Source organism: Balaenoptera musculus, chromosome 4, assembly GCF_009873245.2.
Source record: "Balaenoptera musculus isolate JJ_BM4_2016_0621 chromosome 4, mBalMus1.pri.v3, whole genome shotgun sequence".
NCBI classification, from domain to species: domain Eukaryota; kingdom Metazoa; phylum Chordata; class Mammalia; order Artiodactyla; family Balaenopteridae; genus Balaenoptera; species Balaenoptera musculus.
Window position 1 is genome coordinate 141,275,831 of NC_045788.1, and position 22,521 is coordinate 141,298,351.

Below are 22,521 nucleotides of genomic sequence, written 5' to 3' on the forward strand. Positions count from 1 at the left end.
AATGTCATGTTTCAGTCCCAGGAGCCCATGATACATTTAGTCTCAGGTTTCTTAAGCACTGAGGTGGTTGGTTTTTAATGGGAGAGAAAGCAAAGCACTCCCAAATCCTTGGCTGGTGGCCCTCCAGGGGTCTCGGCGTTTCCATCCCAGCACAGCCTCTCTCGGGCTGCACCACGTGCCTGCTCTTACTGCCCCCAAAGCTGTCCCTGCGTGGCCGCCTCTCGAGGGCGTCAGACATCGGAATAGCCACCGGGACAGCTAGGAAGTGAGGCGGGGGCCAAGGACAGCATGGAGAGGAGAACGCTCTTGACAGTGACCGCCGAGCCCGGGCTCAGCTTCCGCGAGGAGAGAGCTGACGGGGACCCTGCGTGCATTTCAGCAGCTTTGCCTTTTCTCTTCTCCTCCTTGGCCGATGCAGCTGCCTTGGTGATGTGTTCCCAGCAGGAGGGGCCACCACCTTCTTTCTGGCTGTGGAGCATCCTGCAGAGACTCTGGGGAGCCCCAGAGGACCACCGTTAGGACCCCGGCCCCTCGGCTCTTCCTTTCCACCTGGCGACCCCACACATCCTCCCAAGGGGCTGGCCCTCCCCAGCTCTGAGGGTGTGTTTCCAGAGCATGGCTGTCACGCCTTCTCTGACTTTCGTGGAGTTTGAGGAGCCCAGAGTGGCACTTCTAAATGTCACGTAGGACACAGAGCTTTACGTGGATCTGGGCAGGAGGCAGATGGGTTTGAGTGACCCCCAATCAGGCCTGGAGCCCTCATCCCCGGGTGGGTGGCCAGAGCTCACACAGGCCCTTCCGCAGATGCTGATGTTGGGGTCTTGCCTTCCTTGTGCTCCCTCCCTGCTGCCCTCAGTCCCCGGACGCTCACGGCTGCCCGGCTTCCTGCATCCCTTGCTACCCTGAGCTCCATCCACCGCCGGGCGTGCACAGACCCGCAGGCTCTCGCGGGGGTCAGCCCTGCCACCCCCGATGCCCAGCCACTGAGTGAGTGCCTGGCAGCATCAGCTGGCACCCTGGCCACCTCCCTGCAGAGAGCAGCACACCCGCTTCCCCCGGGTTCCCGTTCTTCTCTCCCTCCTCTGTGCTTTTCTCTCCCCTGAATATCAGCACCCTGGCTCCCAGCTAGTCCCCCTAGGAGCCCCTGGATTCTCAGATGGTTCCTGCCTTTCTCAGATCTCTGAAAGCTCTTTGCTTTAGAAGCCCACGCCTTCGCCAGCCCTCACCACATCTGGCTGCACATCTCCCGTCGTCTTTGCCTCCTGCAGGCTCCTGTCTGCACGTCTGCATCGTCTACCCGGAGCTGCGTCCCACCGAGCACATTGTGAGGGCTGGCCCTGGAGGTGTGAAGCCCACAGCCCCACTGACTGACCTCAGCGGGCCTCCCAGGAGTTGACCAGGGGAGGGGACAGGGCCTCGCTGCCCCCCATCTCCATGTGCGCCTCCAGGAGGTGTGCCAAACTTCACATCCGCACGGCCAAACCCTGGCTCCACCCGAGGCCGTTCTTCCTGCAGCTTCTCCCGGAAATGGTGCCAAGTGGATACCCAGGCCTGAAGCCTTGGAACCATCTTGAAGCTTCTCTTTCTTTTGCACCCTGTCCTGTCTGTCAGCACGTCCCGCGGGCATTGCCAGCTACAGACACTCAGGATCTGAGGCTTCCTGCTGTTTCCACCCATCACCCTGGTCCAGCCTCCACCAGCTCTCGCCTGGACCATCACAACAGGCTCTCGACAGGCGGCTGTCTACCCCAGCTGCCAGAGCGCAGCAGGGATGAGCAAGTCAGGCCGCCCTCAGGGCAGCTGTGGACGCAGGACAGGGAAGGCAAGGAGCAGAGGAAGGGGGCGATTTCACGGCCTTGGCCATGGGGTCGGAAGGTGGTTCGTAAAACCCCAGGTACCTGGGGCTTTGCATACGGGGTGCGGCAGCTCCAGCCCCCAAGGGCCACCTGAGGATCCTAGGAGATGGGGACACAGAGCTTGGCAGAGCAGTGTGAGAGTCTGGGCAGGGCACCACAGTGTCCCCTTCACCACAGACCTGCCCCAAACCCCCAGGGCACCCACCTCAACACCGCGGGGGTCTTTCCGTGGCGCAGCCCACCGGCTCACCCACTACGCCCTCACCATCCCTGGGGGGCCTCCTTCTCACCTTTGGGAGGCCTGGCACATTCCCACTTCCCGGGCATCAGGCTACAGGCTGTCCCCCCAGTGCCCCGGCCCCTGCAGAGATCCCTGTTCAGGGTGGCCTTCCCTGCTTACCTGCCCCTGGGCCCTGCCTTCTTCCCTGCAGCTCTCGTGCATCTGAGCTTTTGCAGGCCTATTGGCATATTGGTCTCTGTTCACCGGAATCTAAGTGTCCTGAGGCAGGGACTTTGCCTCTGGCCCACTGCTGGGTCCCAGGCACCTTGCTTTGTGTCTGGCACATAGTAGGTGCTCAGTAAATATTGAATGAGTGAGTGAGTGAGCTGTCAGGACACGGAGCAGCAAGGGGGCCTCTACGGGGGTGGTAGAGAGCCCTGTACATGGACTCCTGAGGCCTAGAGGAACAGGTCACCCGGGCCCCCAGCTTCCTGGGAGAAGCTGCCCTCCTCCCAGGAAAGACGGTCAGGCTACGTTAGAGTCAGAGCAAACGGCCACGATGGCGGCTCTGCAGGACAGGGCGAGGCCCTGCCCAGGCCTGGAGATGGCCCTTGAGTGGGCTGCTCTGCGCGCCTCGGAACCGCAGACAGAGCCCAGTGCCAGGCGGCATCCAGACACAGCGCCACGCAGGCCATCAGGGGTTCTACAGCCAATACCGCTAATCGCTGCTCGCTTGTCCCCCAGCCCTGAATCGGTCTGAGGAGTTCGCATCCAGACCCGGGATCTGCCCGGTGGTGAGGCCAGAAGCGTCTACCTCGCCATGCACCCTGGATGCAGACTGTCCTGGTCTTCAGAAGTGCTGCCCCTCGTCGGGGGGTCCCCGCTGCTCGGCCCCCGCTCCCCGAGGTAGGGCTGAGGCCTGATCTGGGAGGAGGTGCGGGGAGGAGTGGGTTTCTGGTAGCAGCAGCCCGGGTTTTATGGGGAGCCTGCAGCCTGTGCACGGGCCCATTTCACTCATCAAAATCCGGCCACTGAGGCCTCGGGGGAGAAGTGTGCTCCCAGCTGCCCTGACGGGGTTAGGTGTTCCTGGAAGAGAAGGGGCCCCAGTTTCCCAAGTTTGCCTGGGGAGGCCCTCAGAGCTCCCGGTGAGCTTGCTGGGAGCTGAGCTGTGTCAGAGCCGGGAGATTGAGGGCTGTCTGCTTGTGCAGCCCCACGGGGACCCGAAATCCTTCCCAGGCCCCCGTCTGGCAAGTCAGTGCAGGCCCCCAGGAGAAGGGGTGGTCAAGGTTCAGAGCCAGGGAAACATATATAAATTGTATATATATATAATGTGCAATATACAATATATTATAAAACATGATATATTAGTATAATATATATCTTATTAGCATAGTATAAAGTAATAGTATACATAATGTAAATATTATGTTACATATAGTATATAAAGATACTATTATACTGTATACATTATAGTATATATGTTATAAGTAATATACATCGTGTTATCTAGTATACCTTGTGTACAATAATATACGGTATAAATAGGATCATATATAATATAAGAGAAGCGGGGACAGGGGGTCGGGAGCGTGCCCCCCGCATTCCCCAGGGGCCTCCTGTGGCCCCAGCCTGTCTTGGGCCTGTGGCTCATCCCTGTGCCCTCGGGCAGCTCCAGAGAGGAAGCTGGCGAGTTTCTGGTACAACGTGACCGTCCTGGTGAAGATGGACTTCACGGAGCTCCAGCAGGTGGACCCCAGGCTCCTGGATCACATGAGGCTCCTGCACTCCATGGTAGGTGGCGGGGTGTCAGGAGGGATTCCACAAGAGACCCCAACTGACTGGCTCTGAACCAAATGTGGATTCTTACTTAAAAACAGCTTGAAAGAGATATGCTTTTTGTGCAATAAAATGCACTCTCGGAAGGGTGCAGTTTGGTGTGTTTTGAGGTACGTGGCGTGCAAGCCCTACCCCATCACGACGTGAAGCAGACAACTCCTCCTCTTTTCAGGGTCTGTTGCTTAAGGCCCGGGTGCAGCCTTCCCAGGCCCCAGAGCTGTGCCCTTGAGCACCTCCCTCACGGATCCCCGAGTTCTGGCTCCCGCTTCAGGGAAGTCCCAGGAGTTCTGGAAGGTGCTGAGATGGGGACCTCTAGACTGGGCTCCTCCGCCTCGGCACTGTCGATGTTTGGGGCTGGATGGCTCTGTCATGGGACTGCCTGTCCCCACAGGATTTCGCAGCAGGCCTGGCTCTACACAAAAGAGGCCAGAAACGTGCCCAGCTGTGACAACCAAAACTGTCTCTAGATGTGGCCACAGGCCCCCCGAGGGGCAACGCCCGCACCCCACCCCCGGGGGGGAGCCCCAGCCTAGACACAGCTCACGCTTGCTGACGCCTCAGCAGCGCCTTCCAACCAGCAGGACGTCTTCACGCACTGGGAGTCGCCCCACCCCGCCCAGGTCCTGGGAGCCCAGCTGGGGGCAGGCACTGATCACCACCACCTGACGGTGCCTGCCCAGGGTGGTGGTCTGACCTCAGGACCCGCTTCCCAGGTGAGTGACCTGCAGTCACCCCACGCTGGGAAGGGCCCTGCATTTGTATAATGCTCGGCTGTTGCCTCTTGAAATGCGTAATAATTTTTGAACAAGGGGCTGCACATTTTCCCTCCGCACTGGACCCCTCACGCTGTGTGGCTGGTCCTTCCTGACCGTCAGGTCCCGTAGATGCGGCCCCTGGGTCATGATATCAGATCCAGAGTTGGCCGGGGTGAGCCCAAAACAGATGGCACCCACCCTCACCTTGCTCTGGGCTGTCCAGTAAAACGGCTTGAGAGGTACTCCCAAATGTCACCTTGACCCAGAAGCCTCGTTAACTGCCGCAGCTAGAAGAGATTTTTGTCTTTTCTTAGCTTGTTGGGGGGTTGGGGATGCCCAGTTGGCCAGTAAGAACATGGCTCTGGAGCCAGACTGCATGGATTCAAATCCCAACACTGTCACTCATCAGCTGTGTGACCTTGCGCAAGTTACTTAACCTCTCTGTGCCTTAGATACCTACTGCGTTAAACAGGAATAATCATAATCCTACCTGAGACAGTGGCTGTGAGGTTTAGACAGTACATTAAAAAGCTTAAAACCATGCTGATCCATGTAGGTTCGGAGCTGCTGTGATTGTTGGTTTTTGAACGTTATTGTTCCCTGTCACCCTTTGCCTCTTCATGTGTGTAGGTTTTGTTCCTCCCCTCAGGAGGGCCTGTCCACATGGGCTCCCGACTGCAGCAGGTGCTGGGCGCCCTAACTGAGGGGTTTGCACGAGGCCAGTGTTGACTTCCTGACCTGCCTCCCCCTGTGAAGGGTTTCAAGTCTGCTGAGGAGGGCACGGGCTCCAGAGCCCCCAAAACACCTTTCCGGTTCCCAGGGGAGACTTGTGGGTTTGTTGGCAAAGCCTGCTTCGGTGATGCCCTTCGGCCTGGTAGTCACGCTGTTTGCCTGGCTTCCCAAGGCAAATATCAATGCTATCTTGAGATTTCGGGATATTAGACTGGAACAAAAGGAATTCATATGAAATGAGAAAAGGGATCATCAAACTTCAGAAAATATCAGATGTGGTTTGACGTCCAGTTCCCTAATTCCAGACCTGATTCTCTGTTGTCAGCTGCAAGGGCAGGGACCGGTGGGGGGACCGTGGTTGACCGGTGTCTCTTCCTGGGGCTGCGGTAGCAGACCACACGGCAGAGGTCTGCTCCAGGCCTCTCCTCAGCTTCTCCCTATGCCCTCACGTTGTTTCCTCTGCCAGTGTCTGTCTGTGTCCAAACGTCTTCTTTGTGGAAGGACACCAGTCATCTTGGACCAAGGCCCACCCTAATGAGCTCATCTTAACTAACTACATCTGCAACGGCCCTATCTCCAAATAAGGTCACATTCTGAGGTTCTGGGGGATTAGGACTCCAACATGGGGATTTTTTTTGGTGGGGGGAGACGCAATTCAACCCCAAAGTATTTATAATCTGGTTTGCGGGACGTTTATTGGAATGGCAACAGAAATAAAAATACTGGAGAGAGTTTTTTGCTGCACAGGAGAATGGTGTGTGTGTGTGTGTGTGTGTGGTGTGTGTGTGTGTGGTGTGTGTGTGTGTGCAGTTAATTTTAACGTCCCTAGGCCTCCGTCTCCCTGTCTGTCTGATGGGCGTGTCCTTCCACCGCCTGATGCTCTGACTCTGGTTTCACAGGTCACCAGTGCCCTGCAGCCACTGGACGCCACTGTCCACCACTTGCACTCGGCCGGGGGGGACACCTCGATCACGGTGTCCCAGCTGCTGCTGGGTCTGCCGCAGCCGGAGCCTGTGGCCCGCATCTCCGCGGCGCTGGACGGTGTGGTGAAACGCGTCTATGAAGTGATTGGCATCCGGGTGCAAGGTGCGGCTTCCCTTTGTGGTCCCCTTGGGGGCGGGGGCCGCCGGAATGGGAGAATCATCCAGTGGGTGAGGGGCGGTCAGACCCACCTTTAGCTCATCCCAGCCCGGAGTTTAAACTCCAAGTTCCGAAGCCGAGATTTTGAGAACTCGTTCTGTGCTAGCAACCCCTTTCCCTTCCCTCCTCCCGGCCTCCTCCTAAGCCTCTCACGCCCAGCTGCTCCTTCCATCCAGGTGGGGCTGGAGAACAAGTCCCAGCACAGCACACAAATAACCCATTTCCTCAGTTCTTGGGTTCCCAAATTTCCCTCTGGCCTCTTTCCCACCCTCGCTAAGGACATCCTTATATCTCGAAGGCTCTTAAAGCAGAGTTTGCACAAATCTGAGTTTGGTACAGCAGATAGATGTGTTTCTGGAAGAAATTACCTGGCTTTTTTTTTTTTTTTTTTTCTGTCCATGTCAGGGTTCGGCAAACTTTCTGAAAAAGGCCAGATAGTAAATATTTTGGGCTGTGGGCCACATGGCCTGTTTCAAAAGCTCAGCTTTGCCAAGTGGCATGAAAGTAACCGTGGACAGTCTGTGAGCAGACAGCTGGGCTCCAATAGCACTTTCCTTCCCGCTACAGAAAGCAGCTGAAGTTTGCTGCACCCTTAGGAGGATGGCCACTCTTGTGAGGCAGCTCCTTCTATGACGCTGAAGGTCACACGTAAAGATGCCAGGGTCTGGAGCCCAGGAAAAGCTCTAAGGATGGCATTTAATTCCCTTCAACTCTACAAATGTTCCTGAAATCCAAACCAGGCAGCGCCCATAAGCCAAGTGCTTGTCTCGTCTGTTCTGACAGGTTTCCGTCTGGAGACCCTAGGAACTCCCCAGCAGGTGAACAAGGAGGGGTTATCTCACAAGGCAGCGAGAGAGAAGGCGTGGCAGGGACCGCGGGCATGTCCGCAGGAGGGTGTCAGAGAGAATCCGTTATGGGGTGCAGCTCTGGTTGGGTGGCTTAGGAGAGGGAGGGGTAAGGAAGTGGGGCTTGTTCTAGGTTGGGTGCTGTCAGAACGCAGAGGCAGTTCTGTGATTGGGTATTTCAATCAATCTCATCCACAGGGAGGGTAGCCAGCATGAAGATGAGCTAGGATCAGTAAAGAATGAATAGCCCCTCATTGCGGCCAAGAGAGGGGTTGGTACTCAGTGGGTGACGGCAGCCTTTTTTTTCCGTCTGGCTTAGATAAAATGGTGATATGGCCTGGCCTTGTCTTGCTCTGTCCTCGTGGTGGAGAAGCCTGGCTGCCTGTTCTGGGCAGGTGCTCCCGCCCGACAGGAGAGGGCCAGGCCCCTTCTGCAGGTCAGGGGCTGCTCTGCCCTATTTCTCCATCCATACCCTGCCGTCCACAGGATAGATGCTTGGGGAAGATGTCTGGACCTCATGATTTCAGACTCAACGCAGCCCCAAAGTGACCTGCTCGGGCCACAGCGCCCACCCAAGCACCTGGAGCTGTGCCTTGAGCCGTGGGCCAGCCGTGCCGGTGAAGAGGGCTGTGACCAATGGGGCCTCTAAGGCAGGGCATCAAGAGGCCCCAGGGGACTGCGGCCCAAACCACTTCCTCAGCTCGTGTGATACACGTTTGGAGGTTAATGGGAAGGACCGATGGCCCTGATGAGCATTCTCACCCGTCCTCCTTTCCCACAGACGTAGATGAATGTTCCTATGACGAACTCAACGCCTGCCCTGGGAGGGGACGGTGTCTAAACATGGAGGGCTCGTACCAGTGCCTCAGTCACCCGGAGTCGCCCACCTCGTCCCCCCAGAAGCTGGATGGCACCTGTGAAGGTGAGCCACCGGGCTCTCCAGGTGGGGAAGGAAAGCCTTAAGGAAGCCTCAGTTGAGATGCAGACACACCTTATCCCCTTTGGCTGCTAGAATTCTCTCTTCTTTCTGGAACCTGATTTATGGCTTTAACAACATTGTTACAGGAGTGCAAGGATAAGTCGCCCCCAGCCTCAGCACCCTGGCAAATTGTTTTCATTTTCTCCTGTTTCCTTCCAGTTTTTTTTTTTTAGCCTTATTTAAATCCTGCCACATATGCAATTTTGTATTTTGCTTTCTTCACTTCCCATTATGTCATGTAAAGGTTTCCAGGAAGCAACCTTGTCTTCATAATTACGATTTTCAATGCTTGCGTAACAGTGGTATGCTATAGCAGTGATACAATGCTCTTAGCTATTTCCCTCGTGGGGGACTTTTATGTCACCTCCAACATTCCTCTCTGAAAACTGCAACTTTCACTAGCATTGTGAAGTGGTTGGGGAGAATATTGTTATAACTGAGTTTGAGTAAATTAGTGATTTAATCCTCATGTTCTTTTCCCTTTAAGGGGAGAGGGGTGATCGAGTGGTAGCTATTCCTAAGGTCTCTGGATATTTAAAAATGCACCTACCAGCCCCACCTCTGCAACCAGACTCCCCTCTCCTGTGCCTTGCGGGCTTTGTCCGATTAGAACTGTGCATCTCCTCTGCGCACGATGTGCCCACAAAGCTTTGCACAGAATCCTAGCAGACCATCCTAGATCTCCTGCGCTGTGGCCTCGGGGGGGGGCATCCTGACCCCCAATGTGAACAGAAGTTTGGAATACAGTTATTGACAATACTCTGCTCAGTTATCTGAGAAGACATCAGACTCTGTTCACAGGGAGGAACGTTGCCAAACTGCCACGCCGACAGCTGAACATAAACAGGGAAAGTGCACCACCCCGACCTCATTTCCAATAGGGCAGAAAAGACAAAGCCAGTGTCTCCCGATCAGAAATTTAGAGTGAATTCCAATCTCATATGGCTAAGGGAAAGAGCACATGTTTTAAATTTAGAAGCTAATATAATAAATGAGCTATCTGCTGGAACGGGTTAGAGGTACAGACCCGTGGAAAATACAGCGCAAATTTCAGATGCTTTTCTTGTGAAATTAGTCACCCAGTTAATGACACACAGGGCAGCTGGATTCTTGCACAAAAAAAACCCATAAGAAATATTGCCCGGTTTGCACTTCATGTTCCAGGAACACGTTCTGCTTTTAGGATGGAGTGGAACTGTATTCAAGGGTCATCCTCACTCCCTCCGACATGGTCCCCTACCCAGCTGGAGCCTGATAGCTATTCAGCTCCATAAAGAATCGTCTTCTGAGGTGGCTGCTTGGTGAGGGCAGGGCTGCCGCCGGAGAGTCCACTAGGCTGCCAAGGATTGCCACTCAAGTTCCCAAACCTGATCTATAATCAGGTTTTCAACAACTGAATGCTCAGCATCTTGGCTCAAATGCCCAGTGTTTCTACCTTTACAAGGTTCAGGTGTCCAGCTGACAGGCCCAGGGGTTAAAGAGGAGCAGAGACTGACATGGGAGATCACGGGAAAGGCCACTGCCCCAGCAGCGCCCTTCCTGCCCCACCAGACACAGGTCAGGGCTGCCTGGAAGGAACAAAGACCCAGACCCGTGGACACAGAGAATCTGATGTGCTGCACTCAGATCACTGTCGACTCCTGAATTCAGGTTCACAACCGTAGCCCGGGGAGGGCCACAGGGCAGTGGTACCCTGGGATCACGCACAGTCAAGAATTGGGTTTATCTTCTGGGGCCACATTTTCAGAGGGAGGGACGTTGCAAAGCCAAAAGGCAGTGACAGAAAGTGTCCTGGCCAATGAACTGAAATCCAAGTCAGAGGGAAGAAGGAAGGGTCAGGAAAGAAGGATTATTTCCAGTTTAAAGTATCTCAAGGTCTGTCCTCCAGAAGAGCGCTTAGACTTAGTATGTCAGAAGTTGGCTGATTTTGCAGCAACACAAAGAACTTTCCAACAAGTTGTACTGTCTCACCAACAGCTGCCTTGAAAACTACTTAAAGAAGCGTGGGTAGGTGGATTCATTTCCTGGGCCTGTGTAACAAAACAGCACAAACTTGGGGGTTTAAAACAACAGAAGTTTATTCTCTCACAGTTCTGGAGGGCGGAAGCCCACCATCGTTATCACTGGGTTCAAGTCCAGGTGTCGGCAGCGCCAGGTTCCCTGCGGAGGCTCTAGAGGAGACCGCTTCTTTGCCTCGCCCTTCTTCTGAGGGCTGCACGAACCCCTTGGCTTGTGGCCACATCGCTCCCATCTTCAAGGCCAACATCTTCAATCCTCTCTCTTCTCCCTCTTCATGTGGCCTTCTCTTCTGTGTATGTGTGTGTCCACTCTCCTGACTCTCTCTTGTGATCGCATTTAGGGCCCACCTGGATAATCCAGGACAATCTCTTCTTGAGATCCTTAACTTCCTCACACCTGCAAAGACCCTTTTTCCAAATAAGGTCATATTTACAGGTTCCAGGGATTAGGAGCTGCTATCTTTGGAGGTCATTACCCAGTCTATTGCCGGTGGTGGGATAGTTTAGGAGTACAGCATGGGAACTTTGTCATTAGTTATTGGACGGCTTTGCCATTTACTCTCTACTTGACCTTTCTCGGCCTCAGTTTCGTCCTCTGTAAAATGGGATCATAGTACAATAGAACCTATTACCTGGTATTGTTAGAAGGGCTGTGTGGAATGACATGCCCGCTGCCACAGCACTCAGCCAACGGCAGCTCTAAGTGTGTCACTGATGGCCTGGCTGGCAGCGAGTTGCATGTAGCGGGAGGGGGTACCCATAGCGTCGTGGGTGTCCCCACAGCCCCGTGTCCCCACTGCTGCTACGACACTGGCCACGCTGGCTTGGACGTCCCGTGTGTGTGTCTGGCATCGCTGTGGACCTTAATCCATCCTTGTTTCCATCACTGTGCTGGATACATAGTAGGTGCTCAATAAATGTCAAACCATATGAAATTGCCACTGTGGCTGGTCAAACACGGTTGAATCCGGACAGTTGTAAACGTCTCAAGGTAATAGATTGGAGAAAGAGCTACACAGATGTTCGGCTGTAGCATTCTCTGCAGGGAGGATTTATTTCTACGGATGAGAGGGCCACATGCCCACAGCGCCTTAGCTGCAGGAACCATGGGCGGACGGCAGCTTCTGCAGATGCTTCTGAGGGTGTCATAGCCATTGAAACGACCCTGTTGGTGGCTCCTTAGCCCACTGATCTAGGGACCCTCTGGCGTCTTAATTTAAACAGTGAATATGTCTGCAGCCAGCCTGATACCCTCTCAGACTTCCTAAACGCCAGTCCCGGGGTTCTTTCCAACACCTAGGGGACCCTTTCTATTTTAATTCCCCTCAGCCCGGAGGCACTCGCTATAGCACGTGCTTGTAAAGGGCCACACACAGGCCCATGATACGGATTCGTCTGCCGTTCCACATCGAGCGATGCCTGAATGGCAACCAGGACGTGGGGTTGCAGCCCCGTTGCGAGCTGGAGTCTGCTGCCCAGGCCTCAGGCCTCGTTCTCAGCCCCACTGTCCTACTTGCCAGGCGTCGTGTGGTCACCTGCGGGATTGAAAGAATGTTGGGTGTTGTGTGTTTTGCGTGAATCAGAACATTCAGTGCTTTTAGCAGATTTTTAGAAAAGTTGTAGCTTTTCCTTACTTTCTCAGTGACACGTTCCTGGGGACAGGCCGAAAAGTGATGTGGTTATTAGACCCCCAGAAGGTGATCGTCTTGATTTCATGGTCCCAGTGGCCGGGAGGTGGGGATGAGACCCACAGTCTCAGGGCCTGAGCTGCTGGCCAGTCCTCAGGTGAAACAAAGGACAGTGTCATAAAGAATGAAAACCACTTGTGAGACAAAGGCACAGAAAAATACAGGACAATTCAGTGAAAAGGACAGACATGTCTTCTTCAAAGTACACGCTACCTCTGCATGCAAGGGGAGTTTTCAGGAAGCTGCAAGAATTTAGATGGAGGGAGGGTTGGGCTCACCTGTCTCTCCAGCATCCACCAGTTTATACCCGTGCTTTGCGGGGACCTGCAGGGGCTCACGGTAGGGGAGCACAGCCACAGAGCACTGCCATTTCTAAAGGGCAGCTCGGGAAGGACCCAGCAGGGCTGAGTTGCAGGATGAGGGTGGGTCACCAATCTTGATCCTGAGCCTCTTGGCAGCCAAGGCAAAAAGGGAAATGGGTTGAATTGTGCCAATTTTAATTTTTACTGAAAGGAAGCGTACACATTTGTCAGAAAGACAATTTTTTCGTAATATTAGAAAGCATATATCCTATGAATCCTTACAGGAAGGGCTTTGGAAACTTCACATATATTTTAATTCTTTTTTCTTTACTATGGTTTTGCAAAAGATTTTTTTAAAATCTCCTTATTGCTTGTTTCTTATAGAATCAAATTCTGCTGTAAAAATGATGGTGTCTAGACTGAGGGCCACCCTACGCTTTGTATAATTCATATTGGCCAGGTGCCTGCTGTGAAGCCAGAATTTTTCTCCCCAAAAAAGAGATTTAATTCCATCTGAGCATTAAAATACATATTGGTTGTTATATTTGAGTATTACTCCCTAAAGCATGAATGTCGATATGAAAACACAGGACACCTCAGCCTGACTCCAGAGTCCTGCTTCCCCATGGGCCATTGTTTTGGTGATGAATTAGCTGAGCAGAAGACCTCGGGCAAATGATCAAGTACTTGTGGCTCAGAAGAGCAGGCCCTTTGGATCTGTGTTGAGATAGTATTTATAGAAGTAGCCCAGAAACATCACACCATGCGTTAATCTGCTCAGGCTGCCATAAAACACACCACAGACTGGGGGCTTAAACAACAGGCAGTTACTCTCTCACAGTCCAGAGGCTGGAAGTCCAAGAGCAAGGTGTTGGCAGGCTGGTGCCTTCAGAGGCCTCTTGGCACGCAGACGGCCGTCTCCTCCCCATGTCCTCACGTGGTCATCCCTCTGCCTGGCTGTGTCCTCATCTCCTCTTCTTATAAGGACACGAGTCAGGTTGGATTAGGGCCACCCTGATGACCTCACTTTAACTTAACAAGCTCTCTAATGACTTTGATTAGGGCCCCACCCTGATGACCTCACTTTAACTTAGCAAGTTCTCTAATAACTTTGTCTCCAAATACAGCCACATTTTGAGGCATTGGGGTTGGACCCCACACACGAGTTTTAGGGGAACACAGTTCAGCCCATCACACACCATAATGACCACAGCTACAAAAACAGCTTGGTTGTTTTCATGGCTTGGCTACTGTAAATAATGCTGTAATGAACATGGGGTGCAGGTATCTCTTTGAGTTAGTGATTTTGTTTCCTTCATATAAATAACTAGGAAAGGAATTGCTGGATCATATGGTAGTTTTATTTTTCATTTCTTGAGGAACCTCCATACTGTTCTCCATAGTGGCTGCACCAATTTACTTTCCCACCAGCCGTGCAAGGGTTCCCTTTTCTCCATACCCTCTCCAGCATTTCTTACCTCTTGTCTTTTTGATAATAGCCATTCTAGCAGGTGTGAGATGATATCTCGTTGTGGTTTTGATTTGCATTTCCCAGATGATTAGTGATGTTGAGCATCTTTTCACGTGCCTGTTGGCCACCTGTGTGTCTTCTCTGGAAAAATGTCTATTCAGATCCATTGCCCATTTTTAAATGGGATTATGATTAATTGTTACTATTTTTGCTAATGAGTTGTATGATTTTCATATATTTTGGATATTAACCCCTTATCAGATATATGATATGCAGATTTTTCTCCCGGTTTGTAGGTTGCCTTTTCACTTTGTGGATGGTTTCAAGCTGGACAGAAGCTTTTCACTTTGAGGTTGGCCCACTTGTTGACTTTTGCCTCTGTTGCTTCTCTCTGACGTTTTCTGCGTCTTCCTCATCCTGTCCTTTTGTAGACTGCGCTCCCGTCAGAGACCTCGTGATCCTCAACGTCACCAGCAGCAGCTTTCAAGTGTCTTGGAGTTTACATTCCGCCCAGAACTGCACTTTCCAGGTGCAGGTTTACCAGGGTGAGGAGACGCTCAGGAACGCCAGCACCCGGGGGACGAGCCTGGAGGTGGCCGGGCTGGAGGCCGGAGTGCTGTATGGGGTGAGGACCAGCTACCAGGCGTGCTGGGCCAACGTCACCACCAAGGTCACTGTCAGGACCGGTAAGGCCACGTGTCTGAAATCCACATTACCTGTGAGTCTGTCTCTCTAGCCTAGTCTGCTGGTCCCGGTGATTCCAATCATGTGCTTCCTACGAGCAGGGCAGGGGCCGTCACTGCCCTGGCCCCAGCTCTCCTGGGGGGCAGTGAGCGCGCTCTGTGTCCCGGAGCGGTGCCGCGGTGCTCCCCTAGCTCCCCTGCGTCTCATCCTGACTGGGGGCTCTTCTGACACCTGCGGTGATGAGGGCAAGATCCCATCTTGCTGTGGTTTAAAGGACACATAATGCAGTCAGATAGAGTGAAGCCCAAAGTATAGTAAAGCAGAAGAGGGTAGCGATTTGTGTGCATCGAAGGACCTTTTGCCACACTTAATTCCACACGGCTGAGTCTGTATAACTTCCCCAAACCCAAGAGCTGAGCATCTGTAAGATCTTCACGAAGTCTGCCTCATTTCCCACGCTGTGCACTTGCAAAACTAACATGATGCCCACTGCATCAGAACCCTGAAAAAATTTTTGCCCCAAACAAACACAGCGTAGGCATGAATTGGGGATTCCAGTGTCCAGGAGGCAGCTGGCATGACCCACATAGCTCTGTCAGGTGGCCGACACTGACCCTGCCCCATGATGCCACCTCCCCTCTGCCTGGTCGTGGTGCTACCCTGGTGGTGTAGACCTCTGTCAGGTTCGGCCCGGGGAGTTCCCTCCTAGGCTGGCCTCCGGCAGCGGGACGTGGAAGTGTGCATAGAGACAGTGTGGCCCTGAGACATTCTGGTCTGGGGACCAGAGCAGCGGGGGAGACCCAGCCTGGGGGTTCAGAGCAGGCACAGGGCAGAAATCGCTGTATGAAAGATGCTATGGTGGGGGGGGAAGGGTTGGGGGGGCGGGATAGATTGGGAGTCTGGGATTGACATAAACACACTACTATATTTAAGATAGATAACCAACAAGGACCTACTGTAGAGCATAGGGAACTCTGCTCAATACTCTGTAATAACCTAAATGGGAAAAGAATCTGAAAAAGAATAGATATATGTATACGTATAACTGATTCACTTTGCTGTACACCTGAAACTAACACAACATTGTTAATCAACTATACTCTAATATAAAATAAAAATTAAAAAAAAAGGACCCTCTGGGGGGTCTGTCTCACGGGTAGGGATAACGCCAGTGACAGTGATGGCGGCAGTGAATGAGTGAGGGATGGGAGGGGCAGGCCTACACCCTTTATGCACTGAGTGGGGGCTGACCCATGCTAAACTGCAAACACACGGAACGGGCCCCCAGAGGGCCCCCAGAACCCCAGCCATGCAAAAACTCGAGCCCCTGACTTTGCACAAGCCTCTAATTTCCAAACTGGTGCCATCTCACCTTCTTGTTTTATTTTCAAGTTGCTCCACGGAGAAAATGGGGGGAACACTCTTTTCCCTTTGAGGAAACTGGGACCGTGAGGGGCCCCATCCCCACAGGTCACTTCCACCCTCTGTCCCCTCCCAACTTATCTCAGATGTGAAAATTGGTGGGACCAACGTCCCAGCGCAAATTCATCTCAGCTGGGACGTGCAGTAGGAACATGCAGCTCCGCCCCAACCCCATAGACTCTGTGCCCTCGGGAAAAAATACCTACATTCCAACGCAGAGTAGATAATACGGAAGATTCCATAAGACTCCTGATTACCAGCTTATTCCTTCCCCAGCTGGATTCTCATTCCTTCTCTGTATTGTAAAAATGCCTTATGTTTGCAGAGCCCTATTTTTTTTTTTTTAAGAAGCTCGATTCACTTTAAAGGTCTTAGCTAATTAATTTGACATTATTAAATGCTTGCTATGTTGGAGGCCATAGAGATTATCGTAGCAGTGGAGACCCAGGGCCTCACAGTAAGTCCGGATTCCCAAAGCACTGGTGGATACTGACCTCCCGAGAGGCTCTATGATGTGGGCAGGACCAGGGCCTGGGAATCCCGGGCCCTAAGGGATACCCGTTCCTCTTGCTAAGGTGGGAAAAAGTTCAGAGGGGCTCCCGTCTAGAAATGTACGCTATACAATGTTGGTGTCATTTCTGGGGCTGTGTGCATGCAGCGGTGATAAACTCTGCCCCACCGGCCCGAAGCTCGCCGGCTGGTGGAGAACCAGGGTGGGACAAACTGCGAGTGCCTTTAGATCATTAGAATTTAGATCATTGCTGCAGGGTCTGCTGTGGATGTGGGTATCATTCTTGGTAACGAAAGAGACATGCTCCCATGTCCCATCTTGAATCTTTTCCAGCTTCACTTAGGTCCAAAGAAAAGGACACTTCCCTTACAGGTTGACCAACCCTATCATTTTGCCCGGGACAGAGTAGGCTCTTGAGAGGTGGGACTTTTGGTGGGAAAATTGGAAAGTCCCAGAGAAATCAGGATGAACTTGTCACCTGAGTGTCAGGGGCCTGGCTGGGGCGTGTGCTTGTGATTGAGGCCAAGGAAAGCAGCGACCACGCTGGGTGAGGAATTGCTGGAGGGGCTTCGTACCCTACATGGCTGGTTGAACCCCAGTTCCCGCTGCGGTGAGCCATGTGGCATATGTACCTTGTTCCCCTGCTTTGGCTCTAAAAGCGTGTGTTTATGTCTGGGTTTCCTTCACTCCAGCGCAGAGGCATATATTCCTCATGCTGATTTCCCCCAATTTGGCTACTAAAACCTAAGACTCATGCCTCAATCTGTTTTCTAAAAAATTCCCCTCCAAAGAGTAGGGGAAACTGGAAAACACTGACGGAAAAGCATGTGATTCGTGCTCACCGGATTTCAGCTAATTTGTGTCGCCGTCTGTCTCAGAGGCCCGGGTGTTCGAAGTCAAAGTCAGGATCCTAAACCGCAACGTGACAGAGGGGCTGCTGGACCGTGGGAGCCCCGAGTTCCAGAACTTCTCCCAGCAGCTGCTGCACGAGGTAAAGCCCGGCAGAGGAGCTTTCAGAGAGAGTTGGAGCCAGAAACCCGCCCTGCGCGGGTGTGAGACAAGTGCCCCTCACCAGGGCTAGGGAGGGGCCAGACTCAAATCCCACCGTCATTGCTCAAAATGCCCCCTTTTATGCATGACTTAATATAGGTTTGGGGCCAAACCAACTTTGATTCAAATGGGCTGGACCACTGGATGGCTCGGCTGGGTTTTCTGTAGAACCTTCTGTTTGGGGGACCTGGGGCCTCTGTCCTCCTTCTCTGGGGCAGCTTCATTGAGTAAGCATTTACCAGTGATCAAAGCATCCATTCCTCCCTGGGGCTGAAGGCAGGCACCAGCATGAGGCTTGGGAGAACCAGGCCAGTAGCAGCTATCATCTATCCCGGGATGCTGAGTTGGAGAAAAAAGCGACTTGCCAAACTGTCAGTAACTGGGAAAGGTCTAGGATTTGGCCCTTCCTGCAAGCTAGTGAGTTAGCCTGTTGCATGGATGCTGGCAGAGGACACGAGATGCCTGGGTCAGAGACAAAGGACGCCCTCACTCACAGCACAGCAGGCGGCACGAGCATCACGTTGGTGCCAGGTCCCCTGCTGGCCCCCAAGTGCCACGGGGGTGATGCAGAGGGAACCCGGTGGGTGACGCACGTGCAGTGCATCTGCATCACAGCTGAGGACCCCCATGCAAACCCGCCTAAACCTTGCTCCAGAAAGAGACGTTATCTTTACCACATCAGACGGTGAACAGATCTGCTCTGTGCTCTGGACGGGGCCATCCTCTCTCTCTCCCAAGGCTGTTCATCATACAAACGTCTTGGAAAGATATTCTGGAACAAGAGGGCAGTTCAGGCTTCTACTTGCAGGATGTGTGGATATGGGAGGGACCGAAGGAGGGCTGCCTCTCAATGTTCACTTGCAGAGAGGGGTTGGTTTTTGAACTTTCCTGGAGAATTCTCCCTTGTTTCTAGCAGTAATTCGCCTGTGGGAGCAGGAATGGTGTAGGAGGAATGTGGGCGAGGCTTGGGTCTCCTTGCTTGGGCACAGGTGGCCCTGATCACCTGGCTGTGCCTATGCTCCCTGGGGATACAGCCCAGTGGGAGGGGGGGCAGCTCCGAAGAGCCACGGGATTGCTCCTCTCGGTCCCTCAGCCAATCCATCAGTCAATCCAACCGTCTCTCTCACACACACGTTATCTTCGCACCAGTTTCCAGGGCACCCAGAGTGGGCCGTGCACCTAGGGCTGCAGGACGGAGAGCCGCCTGTCATGGTCTCTGAGTCCTTACCAAGACCGACCAGGCCCGGCCCACTGTCCCAGGGCTGCAGTGAGCGGGGGGGTAACTCTGCTGTCCCCAGAGGAGGGGGGCTGGGCGCCTCCTCTTGGTCATGAAGAGGACACGTGGATTCTGTGCACCATCCATGTGTCACACCCGGGGCCCCGCTGACCGGTTTTGAAGACTTTGATGGAAAAGTCTGCTACATCTGAGCATCTGTTGCCTCTTCCGGGCCAGGTTGCAACCTCCTTTCCGCCGGCGCTTTCTGACTTGTACCGAAGAGGGAAGCTGAGGATGCAGGTCGTGTCTCTCCGGGCCGGAAGCGTGGTGGTGAGGCTCAGACTGACGGTGCAGGACCCCGAGTTCCCGGTGGGCGTGTCCACGCTGTCCCCCATGCTCCCGCCTCTGTGGGCGAACACCGTGTTCCAGGTGGACCCGTGGGAGACGCTTGTGCAAGGTGGGTCCTCGTCCCCGTGCCCAGGGTGTGCCGCCCCGATGCCCTCCAAAGCCCAGGCTGCGTTAGTTCTGATCAACATTCACTTTGTTCCAAAAGATAAAGCAAATGAAATTTGAGTCCTTATTCTGTGTTCTTCCATGGGAACTGGGGCCTAGGGCTGCCGCCCCGAAACTGTGAGCCCACCTGTGTCCCACACCTCCTATTCCTGATGGGAGAAGCACCCCTCAGAGCTCAGGGACGCTTATTCCCTTGGATGGTGTTTCTCAGCTGCCACCAGAACCCAGGGTGGAACCGGGCTGGAGGGTCCACGAGGGGCACGAGGACGGGAGCTTACTGTGTCTGCATCGGGGCCCAGCACAGCCTGGCTGCGGTGCGCCTTGTTAACATGGAGATCTATTTCATTAGCCCAAAGGCTTGCAATTTTACTTGGTGATACAGGAAGTCACAGATTAGGGAAGAGGGGGGAGAGATGGAGAAACAGAGAGGCGGGGAGAGGGGGTTGGGGGCAGGGGGGCAGTGAGAGAGAGAGAGAGAGAGATGGGAAGAGAGGGGGAGACAGAGTCAGAGATAAGACAGAGACAGAGACATCAAGAGACAGAGAGAGGGAGAGATGCAGGGGATGCAGAGGGGGCAGTGAGAGACAGAGAGAGACAGACATAGAGAGACAGAGAGAGCAAGCTGTCACATAGGAAGGTTTTGCTGTCAAAGCAGGGATGAAGTTCCCTCGTGCGGTGAGGGCACCGCAGTCTCTACATCAAAGATCCTGTCTGGGGCTCAATCTATGCAATGCGCGACCCCCCAGTGGAGCAGGTCCCAGAGTGAGCGCTGTCAACTCCTTTGAGCTCCGTCACCTGCCAGCTTGCTGTCCCAAGCTCCCCCAACCCATGAATGCAGGGAAGGGGCCGCGGGAGTGTCACACCTGAAGTCACACCTGGGAAACACCTGCCTGCTGAGCCTGGGGTCCCTCTGTCATTCACCCCCTCGGGGATGGAGATGACGGCGGCCCTCTGCACCTGGTGGGCCTGCCTGCCTGGGTTCAGGGGATAAGTGCCGGGCAGACGCCGGGCAGCCTGTGGGTGGCTCCTCGGCCTGCACCCCCAGGGCCCACCTGAGACAGATCTGAGCCGTCTTCTGGAGATCCAGCCCTAACCTCGAGGTGCTTCCCAGCCTCATCCCCTGGCCCCAGGGCTTAGGTTATTCCAGAGCTTTGTCAAGTGATGCTGTGGGTTGAATGGTGGCCCCAAAAGATAAGCACACACCTGACTTCAGAGGTGACCGTATTTGGAGGAAGGGTCTTTGCAGATGAAATTAAGGATCTGAAATCATCCTGGATCAGGGTGGGCCCAAAGTCCAGTGACAGTGCCCTTAGAAGAGACAGAAAAGGAGATGACCCAGGGACCGTGGAGGAGACCACATGAAGATGCAGGCAGAGGCGGCAGTGATGCAGCCACAGGCCGAGGAGCCCAAAGGGCCACCAGAAGCCGGAAGAGGCAGGAAGGACCCTCCCCGAAAGCCCCAGAGGGCGCCCGGCCCTGCCAACACCTTGATTTTGGACTTTGGCGTCTAGAACTGTGAGAGAATGAATTCTGTTTTAAGCCAGCTTGAAAGCTTGTGACAGTTTGTGATGGCAGCCTCAGCAAACTCATGCAAAGGAAGAAGAGGTGCCCTGCATTGCTGATATCCCAGGGTTCATCATTCTGAAGCCCCCCCCCCCACCACGAAGTTCTGGAAGTATCCTTGGAAGTTGGGAGCCCCCAGCAGGCCCTCACCTTGCAGCATCCCTGAAAAACGGTAGGCTGTTTGCTTAACATTTCGGAGCTGAGGGCCGTGGTGGGAGGGTCTCCCAGGGCCATGAGGGGCCTCGGCTGTTACTGGCGGACGAGGCGGCTCTGCCCTGCACAGAGTCCCCTGATCCAGAGCCCCAGGGGCAGCCCCCGGGCCGCAGCCCTCACCCGGGGAGGCCCGAACCCAAGTCCCCCGCCTTCCCCACCGGCCCAGAGCCCCCAGCCCCGCAGTCACAGCCGGGGAACTGGAGAAGCACATTCATTGTTATTCTGCAAAATTTCAACAAACCGCAGCACAGAAAGCTCCTGTCCTCAGCGACGCCCACAGAAATGGTGGTGTTGGCACTGCTGAGCTTTCCCGGGTTATCTGGGAGCTCTCGCGTCTGTGAATCGACGTGTCCCAGCAGCGTGGCGGTCATGTTGTCACGACCTCATCTTCTCCCCGAGGCCCATACCACCCCGCCCGGCTCACTGGGTGGCCACGTGTCCTGGTCGTCCTCCGGGGGGGCCGTGCCCCGTGCGGGGAGGCCCAGAGCTCAGCAGCAGCCTGGTGTCCGGTCCTGCTCACACTGCCCGGCGGGCGGGGGCCTCACGGGCCAGGCTGGCATCCCAGCTCTGACACTCCCTCGCTGTGGGTCCCTGTACAAGGCGTGTCGCCTCCTGGGCCTCAGTGTGCTCAGCTGAGAGACAGGAAGATTGACCCATTCCCCCTGGAGGGTAAGTAAAGGGATCCTGCAGCTGTGGGGTTAGCGGGGTGCCCGGCGCACGTCTGACAGCACCACCGACATTTCGCTTTAACTCTTCTCTAGGATGGCCTTTCGTGTCTCGGGGGAGTTCTCAGGCCCGGAAGGTCCTGCAGTGTCCCCGAGCCCTCACCTTCCGTCCCTCCTGCCTTCCCTTCACTCCCCTTGGATCTCCCACCCTCGCCCTTCCCCTTCCTTAAAATCTGCTCCGGAAGGGCCGTCCTGCTCATTTGCTCCAAGCGCAGACAACCCACTGGGCCTCCACGTGCATCTACGTGGCCCCTGCGTGCCTTCATGCTCTGTGCAGATGCCAGCCAAACGAGGCCTGATGGTGGCACTGTTCTGTGTGAGGGGTTCCCCTGGGGTCACCACAGTACTGGGGGGCAGCACCCTCTCTTGTGATCTCAGGACTGGCCTGGCCATGCTCCCCGAAGCTTCCAGTCGGCCGCGCACCCCTGACAGCATCCTAGACGCAGTGGACCCTCCTGTCGCCTCTGTGGGCGGTGGGAGACGGTGCACGAGCAGGGAGCCTGGCCCCAGGACGGTCACCGTCCGCCTGGCCTGCTGGGCTGGGTTTGCTTTCTCCAGACTCGGTGGCACTGCCTTTGGTCCAGCCTCTGTTCCTGCCGCCGTTAGAACCCAGTTCTCTGTGACCACCTTCCTCCTTGAGTGAGAATCTGACTCTGGCCCCCAGCAAGGGCTGAGGGCTCCGGCCAGGCTTCACTTCCGAAGGCCACCTGGGCCCCAAAGACAGTTTGGGGCCTCCCGCAGAGCCTGCCTTTTCAGGGATGGGGCGGCTTATCCTTGGGCCT

General features: G+C 54.4%; 1 protein-coding gene and 1 long non-coding RNA gene across 2 annotated transcripts in view; one reads left to right on the plus strand and one right to left on the minus strand.

Moving 5' to 3' along the window:
- Positions 1–22,521, plus strand: part of UMODL1 (uromodulin like 1) — a 58,258-nt gene that overhangs the window by 8,079 nt on the left and 27,658 nt on the right. Inside the window, exons 3-9 of the mRNA XM_036851046.1 lie at positions 2,821–2,982; positions 3,746–3,867; positions 6,299–6,485; positions 8,166–8,306; positions 14,274–14,528; positions 17,338–17,450; positions 18,963–19,182. Coding sequence (XP_036706941.1) covers positions 2,821–2,982; positions 3,746–3,867; positions 6,299–6,485; positions 8,166–8,306; positions 14,274–14,528; positions 17,338–17,450; positions 18,963–19,182 — 1,200 coding nt within the window. The remainder of the gene's footprint in view (positions 1–2,820; positions 2,983–3,745; positions 3,868–6,298; positions 6,486–8,165; positions 8,307–14,273; positions 14,529–17,337; positions 17,451–18,962; positions 19,183–22,521) is intronic.
- LOC118894648 lies at positions 11,499–12,472 on the minus strand. Its single transcript, XR_005019728.1, has 3 exons — positions 12,348–12,472; positions 12,016–12,161; positions 11,499–11,916 (listed from the first exon to the last, which is right to left on the minus strand). It is a non-coding gene; the product is annotated as an uncharacterized LOC118894648 (long non-coding RNA).